The sequence below is a fragment of the Gopherus flavomarginatus genome, chromosome 11 (assembly GCF_025201925.1).
Source record: "Gopherus flavomarginatus isolate rGopFla2 chromosome 11, rGopFla2.mat.asm, whole genome shotgun sequence".
In the NCBI taxonomy this organism is placed as follows: Eukaryota; Metazoa; Chordata; order Testudines; family Testudinidae; genus Gopherus; species Gopherus flavomarginatus.
The window spans coordinates 49,065,972-49,087,021 of NC_066627.1; the positions used below are offsets into that span (position 1 = coordinate 49,065,972).

The 21,050-nt window shown below is 48.9% G+C and overlaps 1 protein-coding gene across 5 annotated transcripts in view; it reads right to left on the minus strand.

The window, feature by feature from the left end:
* Nucleotides 1-19,293, minus strand: part of SLC2A4RG (SLC2A4 regulator) — a 46,217-nt gene extending 26,924 nt beyond the window's left edge. For all 5 annotated transcript variants that reach the window (XM_050918308.1, XM_050918311.1, XM_050918309.1 and 2 more), the window contains exons 1-2: nt 18,850-19,293; nt 13,753-13,973 (exon numbers count right to left, since the gene is read on the minus strand). In XM_050918308.1, coding sequence (XP_050774265.1) covers nt 13,753-13,973; nt 18,850-19,164 — 536 coding nt within the window. In that variant the 5' untranslated portion in view covers nt 19,165-19,293. The remainder of the gene's footprint in view (nt 1-13,752; nt 13,974-18,849) is intronic.
* Between the last annotated feature and the right edge of the window lie 1,757 nt (nt 19,294-21,050).

The following is a 21,050-nucleotide window of genomic DNA, read 5'->3' on the forward strand; positions in this document are numbered from 1 at the left end:
TTTGACTTCTCGAGGGCTAATTTTAAAGAGTTAAGGAAATTAGTTAGGGAAGTGGATTGGACGGAGGAATTAGTGGATTTAAATGTGGAGGAGGCCTGGAATTACTTTAAGTCACAGCTGCGGAGACTGTCGGAAGCCTGCATCCCGAGAAAGGGGAAAAGAACCATTGTCAGGAGTTGCAGGCCAAACTGGATGAGCAAGCAACTCAGAGAGGGGATTAGACAAAAGCAGAAAGCTTACAGGGAGTGGAAGGAAGGCAGGATCAGTAAAGAATGCTACCTTGCTGAGGTCAGAACATGTAGGGATAAAGTGAGGAAGGCTAAAAGCCGCATTGAACTGGAACTTGCAAAGGGAATCAAAACCAATAGTAAAAGGTTCTACAGCCACATAAATAAGAAGAAAACAAAGAAAGAAGAAGTGGGGCCGCTATACACTGAGGATGGAATGGAGGTTAAGGATAACCTAGGCATGGCCCAACATCTAAACAAGTACTTTGCCTCGGTTTTTAATAAGACTAGTGAGGAACCTTGCGATGATGGAGGGATGATAAACGGGAATGTGGATATGGAAGTGGATATTACTGCAACTGAGGTAGAGGCCGTACTTGAACAGCTCGATGGGTCGAAGTCGGAGGGCCCGGACAATCTCCACCCGAGGATATTAAAGGAACTGGCGCGTGAAATTGCGAGCCCGTTAGCGAGAATTTTTAAGCAATCGATAATCTCGGGTGTTGTGCCGTATGACTGGAGGATTGCTAATGTAGTTCCTATTTTTAAGAAAGGGAAAAAGAGTGATCCGGGTAATTATAGGCCTGTTAGCTTGACGTCTGTAGTATGTAAGGTCTTGGAAAAAATTTTAAGGGAGAAAGTAGTTAAGGACATAGAGGTCAATGGTAATTGGGACGAATCGCAACACGGATTTACTAAAGGTAGATCGTGCCAAACCAATCTGATCTCCTTCTTTGAGAAGGTGACGGATTACTTAGATAAAGGAAATGCGGTAGATATAATTTACCTAGATTTCAGTAAGGCGTTCGACACGGTTCCGCACAGGGAGCTGTTAGTTAAATTGGAAAAGCTGGGAGTGAATATGAAAGTTGTAAGGTGGATAAGGAACTGGTTAAAGGGGAGACTCCAGAGGGTCGTATTGAAAGGTGAACTGTCGGACTGGAAGGAGGTCACCAGTGGAGTCCCTCAAGGATCGGTTTTGGGACCGATCTTATTTAACCTTTTTATTACTGACCTTGGCACAAAGAGCGGGAATGTGCTAATAAAGTTCGCGGATGACACGAAGCTGGGGGGTATTGCTAACACGGAGAAGGACAGGGATACTATTCAAGAAGATCTGAACCATCTTGTAAACTGGAGTAATAGAAATAGGATGAAATACAATAGTGAAAAGTGCAAGGTCATGCATTTAGGAATTAATAATAAGAATTTTGGATATACGTTGGGGGCGCATCAGTTGGAAGCGACGGAGGAAGAGAAGGACCTTGGGGTACTGGTTGATAGCAGGATGACTATGAGTCGCCAATGTGATACGGCTGTTAAAAAAGCAAATGCGATTTTGGGATGCATCAGGCGGGGTATTTCCTGCAAGGATAAGGAGGCGTTAGTACCGTTGTATACGGCGTTGGTGAGACCCCATCTGGAATACTGTGTGCAGTTCTGGTGTCCCATGTTCAAGAAGGATGAATTCAAACTGGAACAGGTTCAGAGACGGGCTACGAGGATGATCCGAGGAATGGAAAAACTGCCTTATGAAAGGAGACTCAAAGAGCTTGGCTTGTTTAGCCTGGCCAAAAGAAGGCTGAGGGGGGATATGCTCGCCCTATATAAAAATATATCAAGGGGGTTAACGTTAGGGAGGGAGAGGAATTATTTAAGTTTAGTACTAATGTAGCCACGAGGACGAATGGGTATAAACTGGATATTAGGAAGTTTAGACTTGAAATTAGACGAAGGTTTCTGACCATTAGGGGAGTGAAGTTCTGGAATAGCCTTCCGAGGGAAGTAGTAGGGGCAAAAGACTTTCCTGGCTTTAAGACAAAGCTTGATAAGTATATGGAGGGGATGTTATGATAGGATCGTTAATTTGGGCAATTGATCTTGAATTACCACCAGACAGGTCTGCTCAATGGTCTGCGGGGAGATGTTGCATGCGATGGGTACTGAGTTGCTGCGGAGAACTCCTTCTTGGGTGCTGGCTGGTGACTCTTGCCCACATGCTCAGGGTTTAGCTGATCGCCATATTTGGGGTCGGGAAGGAATTTTCCTCCAGGGCGGATTGGCAGGTGCCCTGGAGGTTTTTCGCCTTCCCCTGCAGCGTGGGGCACGGGTCGCTTGCTGGTGGTGTCTCTGCAGCTTGAGGTCTTCAAACCATTTTTGAGGATTTCAATAACTCGGTCCTGGGATAGGGGTTGTATAAAATTGGATGGGTGGGGTTCTGTGGCCTGCCTTGTGCAGGAGGTCAGACTAGATGATCAGATTGGTCCCCTCTGACCTATGAGTCTATGAAACAGTGACAACAGCTGGTGCAATCATAGCCTAGGCAATCGGCTCAGCCACCTCTCAACACCCACTCGAGGGAGCAAGGCGCTACCTGGATTAAACACAAGCCTTCCTGAAGTCCATCATCCAGCACTCCTTCCACATCTCACCTTTAGTACCCAAACATCTAACCCTTAGCACCAGTCTGAGTCAGTGCCTGGGCTCCAGCAAACACCCTGCTCCTAAGAGACACTCCAAGGCATTTTGGGACATGTGGCCCCACATCTACACCGACGAAAAAGAGGGAGGAACAGCTGGGCAATTGGAAGGACACCCGTGCTTCAGATACCCAGACAGCAAGGGGCGACCCAGTGGCCTGCAGATCCTAGAGCACCAGCAGTGGGAACGACAGATGAGGGGCACCAAGGAAGAAGAGAACAAAGAAAAAAGGTATCCAAATAGAACAAGGGAAGATAAAGCAAGACACTACAAAAATCCCTGCTAGGAAGCTATGCTTCTATAAACAACAAACAGCTTCATTTATTATAAATCCCACCAGGGAGCAATACAAACTGACAATCCAGGCACATTTCTTTAACTATCTACAGATTAAACACTGCCACGGGATTCTGGCAAGCTTCCTGCATGGACTGCAAGGGTTGCGTCTCTCTGCTTTAGTTCTTGTGAATATACTTGGGAGTCACTCTCCCCTGGATGCTGTGAAAGCATTTTTTAAATATATAGCACTGGACTCTGGTGATGAATCCTAACTGTTAAGTAACAGTCCAGCACTTCTTTCCCTTTCTTTCCAGGAGTAATAGGTGCAGAACGTCTTGGAACAGGGACTGTCACCAGTCAGCTTCCAGGACTGGAAACGGATCAGGCCCTTTAAACAGCAGCAGCAGCCAATGTTTACAGATGGGAAAGAGTCTGGATTGGTCTAGATTTAAGATGTGCAGCTGCAAATCCCAAGTGGCTAGAACATCCCACCTCTGGTCATTGTGAAGGCTGCCGACAGCTTTCTACCACCACGTGTGCATTTGTATAAACAGAGCAAGATCGTCCCTCTGCCCGTCACACCCCAGATGCATATACCGCCTTGAGACGGGTCCGAGGAGCTCTCCCTTGCATGCATGGGTGAGAACACATATGAGCAAAGTTCTGGGCCTGTGCAGTCTGCTCAGCTAAACAGCTGGGCTGGAAAAACACAGATGGACAGCATGCAAGGCCAGGAGGAGCCAAGTGGGCACGAGGCCAACCAAAGCTGTTTACTACTAGAGCGATTCCTTAACAGGCCCTCATTAGACTATTCTCCTTCTCCACCCCCTCTGCACACTTCCCACAGACACAACATGGGATGATTAAGTTCAGAGACACCCAACACACGCGGCCATTGTGCAAAAAGAGGACTGGCACAGTGTGTCCTACAGGGGCATGCCTGTGTGCACATGCTGCACTCTAGGAACGCAGAGTGCCCGAGATGGGAAACAACTTCCTGCAAAAGGCTGGTAACAGCAGAAACCATTTTTCAATCAGCTCCCAAACCTCTGGCCTGGAAAAAAAAAAAAAAAAACAAAAAACCCTCCCTTGTTTTCCAGGAAGGAAACACACACAGCACATGTGCCTAACTCCACTGCCTTCTCCCCCACAACACTCAAAGCTCCTCCTCCCAGCCCTTCCCTGCAACAGGCACCAGAACTGCAACCAAACTAGCACTTTCATCGGAGCATGGTGGGGAAGGAAAGAGGGCAGAAGGAGGGGTGGGGTCCCTACCCTGGAGCTCCACTAGGTGGTTTCAGTCAAAGACAGCACAGTGGGGAGGGCAGGGGAAATCCTGATCTCAACCCCTGTTGGGGAAACACTGAAGCAAGGGAGTATGATGGGCCCCCATGACGGAAACAGGAGAGGAGAGGAAAAATTCTAGGCATGTGATAGAAGAGAACAGGAGCAAAGAGTGCGCAAGTTCTCCAGGAGAAACAGCAGGTACTGGAGGGATGCTACCAAGGTTGTATCCATCACTCGAACCCCTCACCTTGGGCTATCACAAAGATGCTGAGCTGGGAGCCACCTTCTCTATGGCAGCCTCTGCACTTGCTGTGCCGGCATCCAGAATGGCCCGGGGTCCAGCCAAACACATGTTATAGTTTTAGGAGTTGGATGAGATATGTCTCCAATGGCCAGGAGTCAGCATGCAGGCTGCCAGCCTCAATGCAATAACCCAGCCTCCCTCCACAAGCATCCCCCCCTCTTCAATCTTCCCTGCTACAAGATGCCACCTCAAACCCATCATCTTCTGGACAGAGAACTGGAAGGAGGGGGCATGGAGTCTGATCCCACAACTAACCAGAAGAGGACTGCTCTGCAGAGGCGATAGGAGCTGAATCTCTGCCTATCCCCACCCACACTGCCCTCCCACCTAGGAGAACCCCAGCTCTTGCACATCTGGTGGTGAAAGGACACCTTCCCCAGGTAGCAGCATCCATGCATATGTTCCTGGGCTGCAAGAAATGGGGGCTTACATAAATGCCCTGAACATAGATCTGCTGAATATTTGGCATCTACCCCCGAGAGGGGGGAAAAAGGGCTTTCTGAAATGAACAGAAAGATTCCTGTGGGCAAGTCTTGCATGTGTATCTAGGAGGAATAAGGTCAGCCAGATACATGCCTTTCCAGCAGACAGAGAAGACATACACCTGTGGCCAAGGCATTTGTGGCACAGAGAATTGTAAACCAAGGAGGAGCAGATCCAAGTATTCAGATGAATTGGTATCAAGTTAGTCTGGACCATCAGAACTCACTCTTCCCACCCAGGCTGGTTGTGATTCGACTCTCCTCACACTTTGCCACTTTACACATCACTCATACTATCAGCTGCTCTACATAAAAGTTGATGTTGTAACATTCCCTCTTGCAAGATGGAGTTTGCTGTACTACCCATTTTCAGGTGGGGATGGAGATCTCGGTTCTATTCTGTTCAGACCTCACACCAGGCTCATCACTGTAGTATCTGAGCACCTGTCACATGCAATACCTGACTGCCTTGTCCCTTGATGGAAGGTTCATAGTATCGGTCACTGGGATCCTCCTATATTCCTCAAAAGGATGGGCCCTGGGTGCTCCCAGCCTGCATGTAAGAGGTCACAGCTCCCCTCTCAAACAGTGGTGTAGAAAAGGGGGCAGGATTCTTTTCTTTATAACCAAATTGCTTTGTACACGCTCCGTACTCCCAGTTTGTTTGGAGAGTATCTGACCATCGGAGGGCTCTTTCTGGAAGCCAGAACATGCTGCCATGAAGCCTTGTCTCTCCCAGGCTTCTGCAACTCAGAAAATCCACGCTATTGTCTGCTGGAGGCTGCCTCTCCTTCCTTACCTCACCGTTTTGGGACGCTGGAAATGGCTATTTCAGTACCCAAGGTATGTGAAATCAGCCACTGTTCCCAGAGTCCCAAAGTGACTTGGCACAGCCACAGGGGAGAGTAGCGGCATTAAGTCTTGACTGTAACACTGTGTATTCCATTCACATAAGGAACAGGAAACAGCCAGCAGCAGTTTCTGTTCAGCACAAAAATCCAGGCCAGGATTTCTCCATTGCAGCCTATTCCAAGTGATGAGTGTTTTCATGCCCTTAACCCTGCATTAAAGCCACAGAGATAGCATGCTTCAGCAGACAGCTAGTTCCCTTGCAGAGTGTGTGTGTGTGTGTGTGTGTGGACACAAACCAAAAAACCCTCAATAGGAATAGACTTGAGGAAAAAGGGAAATGAACTGGATTTTCCACACCTAACCGGGACAGGTCCCATTACAATCTAACAGCACCAAGCCTGCTATTATCCGAACTCCTGGCAAGGGTGCCAAACCCTTCTTTAAAGGGTCAACTAAATAAAACTCTGAAAGCCAAGACCCGTCAGCCCATTCCAAGCAGCTGTTGCCAAAAAAAAAAAAAAAAAGTTCCCCTCTGCCACCACCACCACCATTTCTGGATTGGTGTCAGAACTTGTAACATGCTACTAGACAGCTCCAGAGACCATTCCCCCTCGAGCATGATTGGCCTCTATTGGGCCATGCTATGGATACTGATCCAGTTACAGAATAGAGCTCCTCCCTTCTCTCTACCGAGTGCTTCTTCCAAACACTGCTCCCTAGCAACAGCATTCCACGCTGGAGCTACCTAGGCAGCTCCTGGAAGTGGTCTCTGCACCCAGTGCCTGATCCCAAGAGGGGCCGTGAGCACTTCCAATTCCCACTGAGGTTAGTTCACTTCCAAAGCAGCAGTGATCTGAGCTGTACGGTCAGACCTGGACCCTGCTGTGCTCAGAAGTGTGGCGAGTTACAGCAGAAATCCAGGCTAAGGTAGGGAAATCAGGGCAGTATTTTAGGACACGGGCACTCTCTTTTGGAATCTAACCAGGCTCTCCCTGCCTGCTCTGCATCACCTGTAGAAGGACCCCCCACCCTTTGATTCCTTAATCTGGGCAAGGAGACAAACCCTGTCTGCCTACAGCTCCGAGAGGTAGAGACAGGCTCATGTCTGGGAACTGCACCGCCAGGAATCGACTGGAGAGCTCGGCCTGGTACAAGACGGGAAGAAGGGAAGACAAGACTAAGAGAGGAAAGGGAGGAGAGATGGCAGGAGGCCAGCAGCAGCGGAGGCGTTTGCAGTCATCCCTCAAAGAGCAAATCAGCCCCGAGCAAGTCGCTCGCTGCCTGCAGTAACAGAGTGAGCTGCATCCTCCCTGTGCTAGCTGCCCAGTGCAAAACTGAACTTCACAAAGGCAAAGTTAGGAGGACGGCTGGGAAGGGGAAGGACGCATGGAACAAACTGACTCTGCAAGGTGCTGATGATGAGTATTTCCAACAGACGGGCTCACAACTTCCCAGTCACACCAGGAGACACAATTACTAACGAGAGGGCTTGGAAAGCACCCATGTGACCAACACTTCCACATTTCCTATGAGATGGCCTGGGTACGCTGTATCCCTGTATTACCTCAGTGGCATCCTCATACGGCCAGGCCCTTTGTCCCCAGCTAGCGGCTCAACTGCCTAGAAGAGTTTGCAACTACGTCCGAGCTAATGGACCTGGGCTTTTTAGCATAAGCAACAGATGCTCCTGTTTTTAGATGGAGAGGGAATGAGTTCAATCCCCACACAAGACCCATCCAAGGCTGTCGTACAGGAAAACTGAAGTATTCATCCAAAACGATAGACCTCTACAGGATTACAGAATACAGGTGAGTCCCAGGTGGCGGGAGGGCTGCTCCCTCTTATTACATTGCACGCATCACAGTTATTACTTATGTGCACCAAGACCCTCACTGCTAGTTTCCTTTAACTATAAGGAAAGGCAACGAGATGACAACGTGCCCTTCCACATACTACATTTTACCAAGGATGCCACCCGGATTAGGCATCTCCCTTCGCACCTCGAACAGTAGATGCCTATTCACACAGAAGCTGGAACTATGGTTTTATTAATAACTTAGCTGGAAGCAGGCCTCCTTCATAGTGAATTCTGCGAGCAAGGTAGAACCTACCTCACCCGTTATGAATCAGGCAACGTTTTTTAAATTTAAAGTTTAGAGATAGTCAAAAATCTTTTGGAGCTCCCCATCTGCAGTCAGTTCTGTAAGCGCAGCAAGAAATGGTCTCTCCATGTGCGTCTGCACAGGCCTCTGGGGCACCATGTCAAGGAACCCAGAAAGAGACAGGCAAACTTCAAAAAAAACCCAAAAGGCTTATTTTAAATGAACACCTCTCCAAAGCTCATCCCCTTAGCAATATGGCCCCACTGATGCTTCTTTAAGTAAATGTGTTACTGCTCACCCCCTGCGCCTAAGGGACGCCCACAGAGGTAAACCACTATTCCAATTCAACAAGACAGGATTCACAGCCATCTCAGAAAGAATAAACACCATCCCCAAGTCAGCCTGCGTCATAACAGACAAAGGGAACCAGGAAGCAGAATGAGGGAAGTGGATTGGACTGAAGAACTCAAGGATCTGAATGTACAGGCGGCTTGGCGTTAGTTTCTGCAACTTTGATTTAAAGCATCTGAAGCCTACATCCCTGAGCACAAGGGTGGGGGGGGCGTGAAACGTGTAGAGAAGGGTTGCAGACCAAACTGGATGAACAAGCATTGCAAAACAGGTTAAGAGACAGCAGAGAGCCCAGACAGAATGGAAGATGGGATGGATCAGCAAAGAAAGCTATCTCCGAGGTCAGAAAGCGCAGAGAAAAGTAAGAACTGCCACAGCCAAGCAGAGCTGGACTGTGCAAAGGAAATTCAAACCAATAGGTAAAGGTTCTTCAACCATATAAATAAAAAGAAAACAAGGAAAGAAGGGGGACTGCTAAAAACTGAGGAGGGGGTGAAGATTAAAGATGATCTAGGCATGGCCCCTACACCTAAATGAATACTTTGCTTGAGTGTTTTTTGTTTTTTTTAAGAGTAATTAGGAGCTTGGAGGCAGTGATGGGGGGCTACGGGGAACAATGATATGGAAGAAGAAATTACCACATTCGAGGTGGAAGCCAAACTCGAACAGCTTAACGGCACCAAATCAGGGGCTGGATAATCTCCCTCCAAGAATATTAAAGGACATGGCATATAAAATTGCAAGTCCAACAAACAAAGATTTTTAATGAATCCATAAATTCAGGGAATTATATTCTGACTGGAGAATCTTAAATATAGGTACTATATTTGCTAAAGAAAAGAAGTGATACGGGAAACTACAGGCCTGTCAGTTTTACCTCAATTGTATGCAAGGTTCTAGAACAAATTTGAAAGTAAGTAGTTAAGGCCAGAGATAAATGGTAACTGGGATAAAATACAACATTGTTTTACAAAAGGTAGATCATACCAGATCAACCTGACCCCCTTCTTTGAGAAGATAACCGATTTTCTATACAAAGGAAATGCAGTAGATCTAATCTACCTGAATTTCAGTAAAGCATTTGATACAGTTCTGTATGGGAAGTTATTAGTTAAATTGGAAAAGTTAGGGATTAATATGAGAATTGAAAGGTGGTGAAGGAATTGGTTAAAGAGAAGAGTACAGCGGGTCATGCTGAAAGGTGAATTATCAGGCTGGAGGGATGTTACTAGTGGAGTTCCTCAAGAATAAGTCTTGGGATCTATCTTATTTAACATTTTCACTAATGACCTTGGGAGCGTGCTAATAATATCTGTGGATGACAAAGGTGAGAGGTACTACCAATATGGAGGAGGACCAGAATATACAAGATTTACACGACCTTGAAAACTGGAGTAATAGAAATGGGATGAAATTTAATAGTGCAAAGTCATGAATTTAGGGACTAACAACAAGAATTTCTGCTACAGGCTGAGGATCTACCAGTTGGAAGTGACAGAGGAGAAAGACCAGGGGATATTAGTTGATCAGATGACTATGAGCTGCCACTGTAATGTGGCCATGAAAAAGGCTAATGCAATCCTAGAATACATCAGATGAGGTATTTTCAGTAGAGATAGGGAAGTGTTATTACCATTATACAAGGCACCGGTGAGACCTCATCTGGAATACTGCGTGCAGTTCTGGTCTCCCATCTTTAAGAAACATGAATTCAAACTGGAACGGTATAGAGAAGGGCTACTAGGATGATCAGAGGAATAGAGAACCTACAGTACCAGAGGAGACTCCTGGAGCTTGGCTTGCTCAGCCTAACAAAATGAAGGCTATGGGGAGATACAATTGCTCTCTATAAATACATCAGAGGAATAAACACCAGAAAGGGAGAGGCATTACTTAAGTTAAGGGCCAATGTTGGCACAAAAAAAATGGATATAAACTGGCTGTCAATAAGTTTAGCCATCAGAGGAATAAAATTTTGGGAACACCCTTCCAAGGGGAGGGGGGCATAAGACCTAACTGACTTGTTTTAAGACTGACCTTGATAAGTTTATGGAGGGGATGGAATGATGAGATTAACTACAATGGCATACGGCCCATCCACAACTGTTATTAGCAAATATATCCAATGGCTGAAAGTAGAACACTAGATGGGAAGGGCTGTTACACTACGGAGAATTCTTCCCCGGGTGTCTGGCTAGTGGGTCTTGCCCACATGCTCAGGGTTTAACTGACTGCCATGTTTGGGATCAGGAAGGAATTTCCCCCCAGGTCATATTGGCAGAGATCCCGAGGACTTTTAATCTTCCTCTGGGGCACAGGTCACTTGCTGGTCTGAACTAAAATAAAGTAAATGGTGGATTCTCTGTAACTTCCGAGTCTTTAAATCAAAATTTGAGGACTTCAGTAACTCAGCCAGACCTACCATTATGGGCCTACTATAAGAGTGGGAGGGTGAGGTTCTGTGACCTGCTCCATGCAGGAGGTCAAACTAGCTCAGGGGTCAGCAATCTTTCAGAAGTGCTGTGCTGAGTCTTCATTTATTCACTCTAATTTAAGGTGTTGTGTGCCAGTCATAAATTTTAATGTTTTTAGGTCTAATATAAGTCTAATATATAACTAAACTATTGTTGTATGTAAAGTAAATAAGGTTTTTAAAACATTTAAGAAGCTTCATTTAAAATTAAATTAAAATGCAGAGCCCCCCGGACCGGTGGCCAGGACCTGTGCAGTGAGTGCGACACTGAGAATCAGCGTGAGTGCCACCTTTGGCACGCGTGCCATAGGTTGCCTACCCCTGAACTAGATGATCATGAATCTGAGTTTTCCCTTTCTTCAAACACCATCTGTGGTTTAAAAGTCTTCAGTCGCATAGATTATGAAGCTAGAAGAGACCACTGTGATAATCTAGTCTAACCACCTGTATAGCATAATCTAGTGTAACCAACTTCCCTCAATTAATTCCTGTTTGAACCAGAGCAGATCTTTTTAAAATGTAGGCCTTATTTCCCGGCTGAATCAGTCTAGCTTCAACTACCTGCCACTGGATCTTTTTAAACCTTTGTCTGCTAGATTGAAGAGCCCATTATCAATTTTTTGTTCCCCCATGAAGGTGCTTATAGACTGTGATCAAGTCCCTCCCTTAACCTTCACTTTGTTAAGCAAAATAGATTAAACTCTTGCAGTTTCATTGGGGAAAATGCCTAATAATCCTTTGATCTTTCTTGTGGCTCTTCTTTGAACCTTCTCACATTTATCAACATCCTTCTTGAACTGGACACAGCATTCTAGCAGGGGTCATTCCAGATACAGAGGTAGCATAAGCTCTCTACTGCTCCATATCCCCGTTTATACATCAAAGGATCTCACTAGCTCTTTTGGCCACAGCATCACACTGGGAGCTCATGTTAGACTGATTATTCCCCAGAATTCCAAGAATTATTGAAGAAGAAAGGGGACGGGCAACCAAAAAAGTTATCAGTGACCCAGCAAGTTCCTCAGCCATTTCTTTTAAAATTCTTGGATGAAAGTTATCCAGACCTGAATCCTCTAAATTTCCCCACTCTGATAAGTTACAACTGCAGATTCTCTGGGCCAGAACAACAACATCTCATTTATTCTGTCCTCTCCACTAGGCATCACACTGCCTGCATCTGCCTTACAGAACTAGTAGCAGATTCCTGCTCAAGGAGGGAAGCAGGTTCCTTCCCTTCCACTGTTTTTTTAAACTCAGGCAGAGCACAAGGCAAACAGAGAGCCTCTATCCTGAAATCTAAGAAGATTATAAATACATAATTGCCTCACCATTTGGTTTATTTTTAGTCTGGTGTTTCCCCAGCACAGATGCTGTGTGGAGTTAAGTGGCATGTCAACATGCAGCATGCCTGACTCAGAGAGTCAAGCGCTGCTAGGAGCCCCATCACTAGCTTGCAAGCCCACATCAGGCTAACGCCTCCAGGTGATAGAGTAGCTGCCTACGGGTAGGACTGGGACAGAATGAGAAGGGACACACTCTGCACTAGATCCATACCAGTGCTTGAATGTAAGGATCCACAACTAGTGGACCGGTTTGTGCCAGCACCCAAGCACCCTGCCCTTCCCAAGCCAGAAGACACATCAGGTAAAATAATTACCTCTTCCCAAGGAATGACATTTGCCGCTTTGCTCAAATCAGGTCAGAAACATACTGGCTTCAGCCTCCTCTCCTGGCCTCATTCACCCCCATTTCCACTCTCCCACCTCCGGCTGCACAAAATCCATCCTGGGCACAACTAGCACAAACTCTGGCACAAGACATTCCAGTACTGCTTTCTCCAGAGAAGCTGGTGTCCCCCACAGGGACAGAGAATCCAGCAAGTCCAAGGGATTCTCAAGGGAAAACACATCACCATGTGGCAGAGAGAGGGGCCATTCATGTCCACCAGTTTCATCACTATGGCAACTCTGTTTCAGGGACCACAGCAAGGCGGGCTATACAGGTACCCAAGACAGCGATTTAGCTAAGGAGGAACAGATAGGGTTCCCTCCTGAACCTGCTGACCCTCAACACTTAGGCTGCCCCTGCAGCCCTCCCCGTGCTTGGATCCTGAGCTCCCCAATGCAGCACAAACAATCATTAGACCAGCCAGGACTGATAATTAGGGATACACCTTCCCATGGGTCAAACCTATGTAAATAAAACCCTGCCCCTCAAAGAGAGGATCTGCCCTGCAGTTTCTGCTGTCCCCAGCCACAGTATCCAATACAGCAGGGTCTTGGCACCTCAAGTACACTCTTGCAGGGGGAGAAAAAGCTATTTGTCAGTAGGATTTTTAAATTCACACTCTCCTGGAAGATTTCCCCACTGCCCAAGCCACGTTGGGCAGACATCCCAGCACTTTTAGCACAGGAGGAGGCAACAAGGTGGGATTCAGCCAATTTCCCTACCCAGGCAGCACAATCAGCCGGGTGGGCAGAATATGTTGGTTTTGGTGCATCACACGAAGATGGAGGCTCTTGGTGACAGAATGTAGGATTAGAAAGACTGGGTCCCTCGTTGCTTGAGGCACAAGCAGCCCCTGGGAGGTCAGGAGGGGAGAGCCCTCCCTGCAGGCTGGGCTGGGAATAGCACGAGGGGAAGGAGCAGCTCCCATCGTGCCCTAGCAGCTCCAAGTGGAGCTGCCCCAGCTCCTCTGGGAGGGAAGGCTGCTGTGATGCAGGGAAGAAATGGATGTTCCTCCACCCACCAGGCCACCCCTCCCCCTAAAGCCCAAAGGATACACCTTGCCCAGCCCTACTCTGATAGGAGGCAGTAGGACTTGCACTTATCCCCTGCACGAGGCTACAAGATACCAAGTTACTCATCTTCTCACCCCCCACACCCCTCCCCACCCCAGCAGCAAAGCTCCTACCTTTGCCTGGGCACTGGGATGTAGGCTGAATGCAGGAGGGGGCGCTGCTCCAGCCCCACGCTGAGGAGTCGCAGCGCTGCCTCCTTGTTCGATCCCTCCAGCTGGCTGTGGGCCATGGCAGGCAGGCCCTGCTGCTCATCCACCTTCCTGCCATTCAGCACCAGAGTGTCCGTCAGGCCCCTCGGCTCAGCTTCTCCTGGCAGCATGTTGCCATTACAGCTCTGCAAGACATGACACAGGAACAGAGCTCTTGTCATGGGCGTCGGGGTTCTAAGATTTAGGGGTCCAATGCAGCATAACCCTAGTCATCCCAGGAACACTGAACCAGCCCTAGCAAGCTTTGAAGCCTGTATCCAGAATCACCCCTGAGCAAAGGCTGCTCTGGTGCTCCTCTGAGGGGAGCCCTGGCAGGATGAGAACTTAAGCCACACCTTGGAGGATGGATGCAGTTTCAAGCAGAGCACGTTAGGATTTAAAGAGAAGCCAGGTTAGTCTGCAAGTCAGGGACCCCACAGCAGGTTCTGCGGTAAACAAAGCCGCTTCATTAGCGACAGCCAGACCCCATTTTTCCCCTTTCTGAAAAGGCAATGGCTTCAAATAGCCCCTTCCCTCACCTGCAAACTCACCCCCTCCAAGACAGACACACATTTCACACATAGACACCCCATCCAAACTGAGGTGCGGGGGGAGGGGGGGGAGAAGAGAAGTCTGCTCTCCTGCTGTTCTGCATATAACTAGAGGACTTTGGTCCCCAGGGCCAGCAAGTCAATACTTCACTCCAGGGCTAGAATTACACCTTTGGTCTATAACATACAAAAAAAAACCCACAAGTGATTTTCTGCACATGCTGGATTACCAGCTGCATAACCCCCATCTGGAGAGGGACTTTGCTGGCTCTTTCATATCTCACCATAAGCCCTCCATGTCTGCAGAGAATCAGCCAGGTCTGGTTTCTGCAAACAGGGCAGCAGCCAGGCTCCCAGGCCCTTCAAGTTATCTTACACAAACACAGCAGGTGTGAATAAAGGCAGCTCGAGTCACCCCTCCCGCTTGCGCTAAAACCAATGGCAAACGTCTGCAAAACCCTTTCATTTTTCTGTAGCAGGCCCTACCCCCTCCGCCCTATTGTGCGACGCTTACTTATGCCAAGCAGCACTTCCAAACAGGAGCAGTCCAACTGACTTCAATGGGACAGCTCCCACACGTTGCCCTGGGTAATGGTTGCAAAGTTAGACGATAGCTAGAGGATGCAGACTCGCCACAGCTCTCAGCAAGAACACGCTCTACAGGAGGGAGGATGTGAAACCTATGGCTGAACTCCATCTGCACAGACCGTACTCCACAGCATCTTGACTACGAACAGTTAACCCCTCCCAAAAGGAAGCTACACAGAACAGAATGCATCCGCTTATTCCTCAGATATAGCCCTGAGAGCCAAGCTCACCCTACTCCTAACCCTACCAGAGTAACTCAAGAGGCTCTGTCTACACTAAGGACAGTGGGGCAGTTTTAAAGATGACTGTTTACGTTCAGTTCCCACCCATCCTTTTTGCCTAGCCGTGCAAGCTGGCAGCGTGGAGAGCAGGGGACAACTGTTCGGTACCCACTGAGGATTTGGGAGGGGTGGTTATTGAGCAAACAGTGCTCTGAGAATGCAAGCTACCGATTATTAGTGTTCTCGAACTGCCAAGAACTGTCACTTCCCACTGACTGCAGTGCCACCTTCTGGAGAGGTCAGAGCTGATCACGGCCCCTTCCAGCCACATGGAATCCAATTAAAGCCAGCTGTGCACGAGGTCTGCATCTCTGTTTGATAAGGCCAGACAGACAGAAAATGGGGTCCAGTTGCACAGAGAGCCAGGTATGGTCAATGATCCTTTTAAACAAGAACAGTGTCACAAACCACTGAAAGTAACTACTGTATCTGTATTTCTCATATCCTCTTATTGATTCTACTCACTATTGACGTTCTTCATTTACTTGCACTATTGTAACACTAGTAATAATAGCAGCATATCTAGTCATGTCCGGTTTAAAACAACAAAAAACTAAATTTCTGTCCTGACACCTTCCACACCATCCCACTGCTGTTTAATATCCACATGCGTCCCCACCCCTGTAACATGCACATTTCTGCCCAAGGCCTTCTGTTACAGGCCTTCTGAGACAAAAACAGCATTTGCTCCCCCTCTTCCTAAACAAATATGCACAGGAATCAGGCCAATTTTAAACAGTGACTGTGGTGGGAATAAGGAGTTACCAATCTGAGAGGTCAAACGTATTAGGTACTATGCTTCAATAATCATTGTGACTGGACCTGGTCTTTTTCAAAGACACTGATGTCAAAAACTACTGGGCTTCTGTCACTAGTGTTGTTCAATATATTCATAAGCACCTGGAAAAAGGTATAAACAGGGAGGTTGTAAAGTTTGCAGACAAAACAAAATTACTGACCGCAAAGAGTTATAAAGGGATTTCACAAAACTGGGTCACTAGGCAAAAAAATGGCAGATCAAATTCAATGTAGACAGAAAAAGTAATGCACATTGGCAACAAGTAATATAGACCCCATCATTTTGTATGTATAGTTGGCATTATGTTTTTCCACTCAAGAAACAGGTCATGGCGTTATTGTGGATAGTTCTCTGAAAATATCTAGACAAAATGCAGCAGCAGTTAATGAAGCTAACAGAATCCTAGGAACCATTAGGAAAGATAGATAGTAAGACAGAAAATATCAAAGCCACTATATAAATCCATGGTACGCCCACTCCTTGAATATTGCATGTAATTCTGGTTGCAGTATTCTCAAAAAATTATTGTAATTGGAAAACGTACAGAGAAGAGCAACAAAAGTCATTAGGGGGTATGGAACAGCTTCCATACAAGGAAAGATTTAAAAGACTAGGACTATTCATCTTTAAAAAAAAAAAAAAGGAGACAACTAAGGGGGGATAGGATAGAGGTATATAAAATCATGAACGGTGTGGCGAGAGTGAATAGCAAAATGTGTTATGTGAAAGAATAAATAAGAAACAGGGTTAATCCAATGAGATGAATAAGCAGCAGGTTTAAAAACAAACATAAGCATTTCTTCACACAACCCACAGCCAACCTGTGGAACTTGTTCCTAGGGGATGTTGTGAAGGCCAAAAGTATAACTGGGTTAAAAAAAGAATTAGGTAAGTTCATGGAGGATAGGTCCACCAGAGGGGCTGTTAGACAGGATGGTCAGGGATGCAACCCCATGCTCTGGGTATCCCTAAGCCTGACAGCCAGAAGCTGGGGCTGGACAGGGGATGGGATACTCAATAACTGCCCTGTTCTGTTCATTCCCTCTGAAGCATCTGGCACCGGCCACTGTTGGAAGTTAGGATACTGGGTTAGACAGACCATTGGTCTGACCCAGTGTGGCCATTCTTATGCAACTCCTAAAATGAATTACCTGCCACATACAGTAACTGTTGCCATACTGTACTCTAGGCCTGAAGCTTCATCAAGAAACAGCAACATTATTTTTGAAAAAAAAAAAAGGGGGGGGGGAATTGAGCCTCTTACAGTAGCTATCCCCACACTTGATTAAAACAAGTGCATGTTTGGGATTGGGGGGGAAGGGAAGACGCCCCACCGAGTAAGCTGTCTTTTTACAAAAAATCCTAGAATTTGCTAGTATCAAAAGCACAGAGGAGTTTGTTGTGATTCGTATCTCCCCCTCCTGCTCCCTTGAGCTTGGCTTAAAGTCTGAGCAGCGTGCTCACTAACACATAAGAACCAGAAAAGTGCAGCTGACGGAAAGTACAAGTGGTTATAATCTTTTTACAGCAAGGAACTTACACCTGCAAACAAGGCTCTCGGGGGTGTGAAAATTCACACCCAAGATATGTAGTTAAGCCAACCTAACCCTCATGTAGGTGGGCAGTAAAACTCTTCCAGCAACCTGGCTACCGCCTCTCAGGGTCTGGAAGGTGGATTAACTACAGCCAAGGGGAATCCCCTCCCAGCGCCAGAGAGTGTCTACACTGAAGCAGGACAGCGGTGCTGCGTTTTAAGTGTGAACATACCCTTGGCGTTTACTGGCGCTTGTGTCAGAGCAAGCAACCCAGCTCCTGGGGATGGGGCACAAACAAGGACCTGCACAGAACTGACGGCCCGGCCGGGGAGAGGTCTTGAAAGACGGGGCGGATCTGCAGAGCCTTAGGAGGATCCCAGAGAGGCTGGAAGATCCCGCCTCCCCCATGATCTACGCCCCACCCCCCGGAGCTAGCGATTTCCCTCCCTCCCCCTGCCCCGCCCCCCAGCCCATGCAGCCCCCTCCCCCCACCCCGGTCCGTGCAGCCCCCTCCCCCCAGCCCGCCCCCGGGGCTGGCTGTCGGCGCGCGGAGTGATTGATGGCCCGTGCATTCCTGCAGCGCCGGGCGGGCGGGCCGGCGCTAGGGGGTGGGGGGCCGGCCCCGCTCGGCCCAGGCCCGCTTCCCTCTAAACTTTCCGCACGGCCACTTCTACCGAGCGGCGCCATCTTTAGCGAGGGAAACTTTCCCGGCACCGCGGAGCCGGCAGCCGCCCCCCGTCTCTGCCCGTCCAAGAACGCGCTGCAGCGGCCCGGCCTCCGGGGCGGGCGGGAAAGAGGCTTTGCAAGCCCGGGCAGGACCGAGCTGTCATGAGCCCCCACTGACCCCCCAAAAATTGCAACGGCGCCTTCAACCGACTCTCACCCCCTCCTCCCCCAGCGGGGAGCGACACGTCCCTCCGTGCAACCCACTCGGAGAACTCCTCCGCCCAGCTGCCCCATGCCACCCCCCCATGAACGCCCTCCCTCCGCCCCAGCTGCCCCATGCCACCCCCCCATGAACGCCCTCCCTCCGCCCCAGCTGCCCCATGCCACCCCCCCATGAACGCCCCAGTTGCCCCCAAGAGAAGGCCCCCGCCCTATGCAAGCCCCCTGCAAGGCGCGACACCCCCAACAGGCAGCTGCCTCCACGCACATGCACACCCCAGAGGCAGCCGTAGCAGGCCACGGGACACACCCACCCCACCGGTGCAGCCCTCAGCCCCGCTGCCGCTTTGCGGGCTCCGGGAACGGGTCGGGCCTCCCGTTACCTTCTGCAAATGCTTCACCCGGCCCTTGCCAGGGCTCTTCCCCTCGAGCCCGTTAGCCACCGCCGCCTCCTCGCTACTTTTCCGCCGCCGCCGCCTCAGCAGGGCATCTTCCACCAGCACCGTGTAGACGGCGTTGCTGGGCGCGGAGGTGGGGGCTTTGCACGCCTGGATCACCCCGCAGTACAGCCCGTGGCGGTGGGCGGCCGACGGGGGGCTGCAGTCGGGGCAGCAGGGCCCGGCCGCTGTTAAGCCGGGCGGAGGGGAGTAGATCCTGCTGTCCGGGGCAACTCTCTTGGGGAGGCGCTTGGGATCCATGACCCCCGCGAGAGGGACCGAGCCCCCTCCCGGCAAGGGGGAGGTGGGGGGCGCCGTGCGGGCGGAGGCTGCAGCCCAGCCGGTGTCTGCGGGTCGCTCCCTCCACACCGAGCTCCCCCGGTCTCTGCACTCGCCGACCACGCCCCCCCCCCCCCAGCCCGCGCTCTCCCCCTCTCGAGGCTCGTGTGAGCCGGGGAACCAGTCTCCGCTCGCCATTGGCCCGCTCGCTGTATCAACATTCCGAAATGGAATATGGGCCCGGAGCCGGCTCGCGCGCCCATTGGCCCCACGGTGTTGCCAATTAGCGTAGGGGCGTTCCATTCGCCCCGCCTCCCTCCCCTGCCCGGCTGCTGTAGCTGCTGCTTGACTTTGATTTCAGACAGGGAGGGAGAGTGGGGTTGGGGAGGGAGCCGGGGTTTGCCGCTGGGTTTAGCGGCCATCTTCAGGGGCTTGGGTGGAGAGTGGAGGAGCCCTTTGCCGAGGCGCTTTGGGGTGAGGAGGAGAGAGAGTAAAGCCTCCAACGCACAAAAATGGTTTATCAGTTAAAAGCTGCATTTGTTGTTGGGTTTTTCCTAAATGCAACCACCTGGAGATGGACCCCAACCGAACCCCTAGCTCTGAACTTTGGGGAAGTTGGATTCAGATCTAGCCTTTAGTTGGGATTCTGTACTTTGCAGCTGGGGCCCATCTTTATTGACTATAAATAGGCTCACAAAAGCTGTTTGGAGAAATGAGTAAGCCAGTAACAGTACTTTTCACAACTCAAGCACCCACTGTCTGAGCATCTCAAAATACCTTAGCAATGTTTATTATTTGTTTAGAATCTAAGCTACCTGATCTGAAGAGATTACAATCTTAAAACTCTTCACACAGCCACAGTCAACCTGTGGAACTCCTTGCCTGAAGAGTTTGTGAAGGCTAGGACTATAACAGGGTTTAAAAGAGAACTAGATAAATTCATGGAGGTTAAGTCCATTAATGGCTATTAGCCAGGATGGGTAAAGGAATGGTGTCCCTAGCTTCTGTTTGTCAGAGGCTGGAGATGGATGGCAGGAGAGCAATCACATGATCATTACCTTTTAGGTTCACTCCCTCTGGGGAATCTGGCATTGGCCACTGCTGGTAGACAGGATACTGGGCTGGATGGACCTTTGGTCTGACCCAGTATGGCCATTCTTATGTTCTAAAAGCAGATATTGACGTGGGCAAGGTATACACTATACAAAGTCTTTGGCATGTTAAGTCTTTTGTGTATCTTGTTAGTTCCAACTTTTAAAAAAAAATCAACTTTCTCTGTCTTCCAGTCAGTCCTGGTGCCCAACTCACCCACTCCCACATCACCAGGTTTGTTTAAAACAAAAGGAAGTATTTCTTCATACAATGCACAGTCAACCTGTGAAACTCTTTGCCAGAGGATGTTGTGAAGGCCAAGACTATAACAGGATTCAAAAAAGTGCTACATAAATTCATGGAGGATAGGTCCATCAATGGCTATTAGTCAGGATGGGCAGGGATGATGTCCCTAACCTCTGTTTGCCAGAAGCTGGGAATGGACAACAGGGAATGGATCACTTGGTGTTTACCTGTTCTGTCCATTCCCTCTAGGGCACCTGGCATTGGCCACTGTCAGAAGACAGGATACTGAGCTAGATGGACCTTTGGACTGGCCCGGTATGGCTATTATGTTCACCACCCTATGTTAAAGATATTTGCAAACACACATGAGAAAGACCTTCTCATGCTACCAGATGTGCAAGCACAAAGCTCTGCAGATGGGTTGAGCCCCACTGAAGTTAATGGTTTCCCCAAGGGTGCAGGGATCCATTCTAGAAGATCTGATTGCTGGATCAGAGCCTGAGGCTTGGTCTACACTACCAACTTACGTT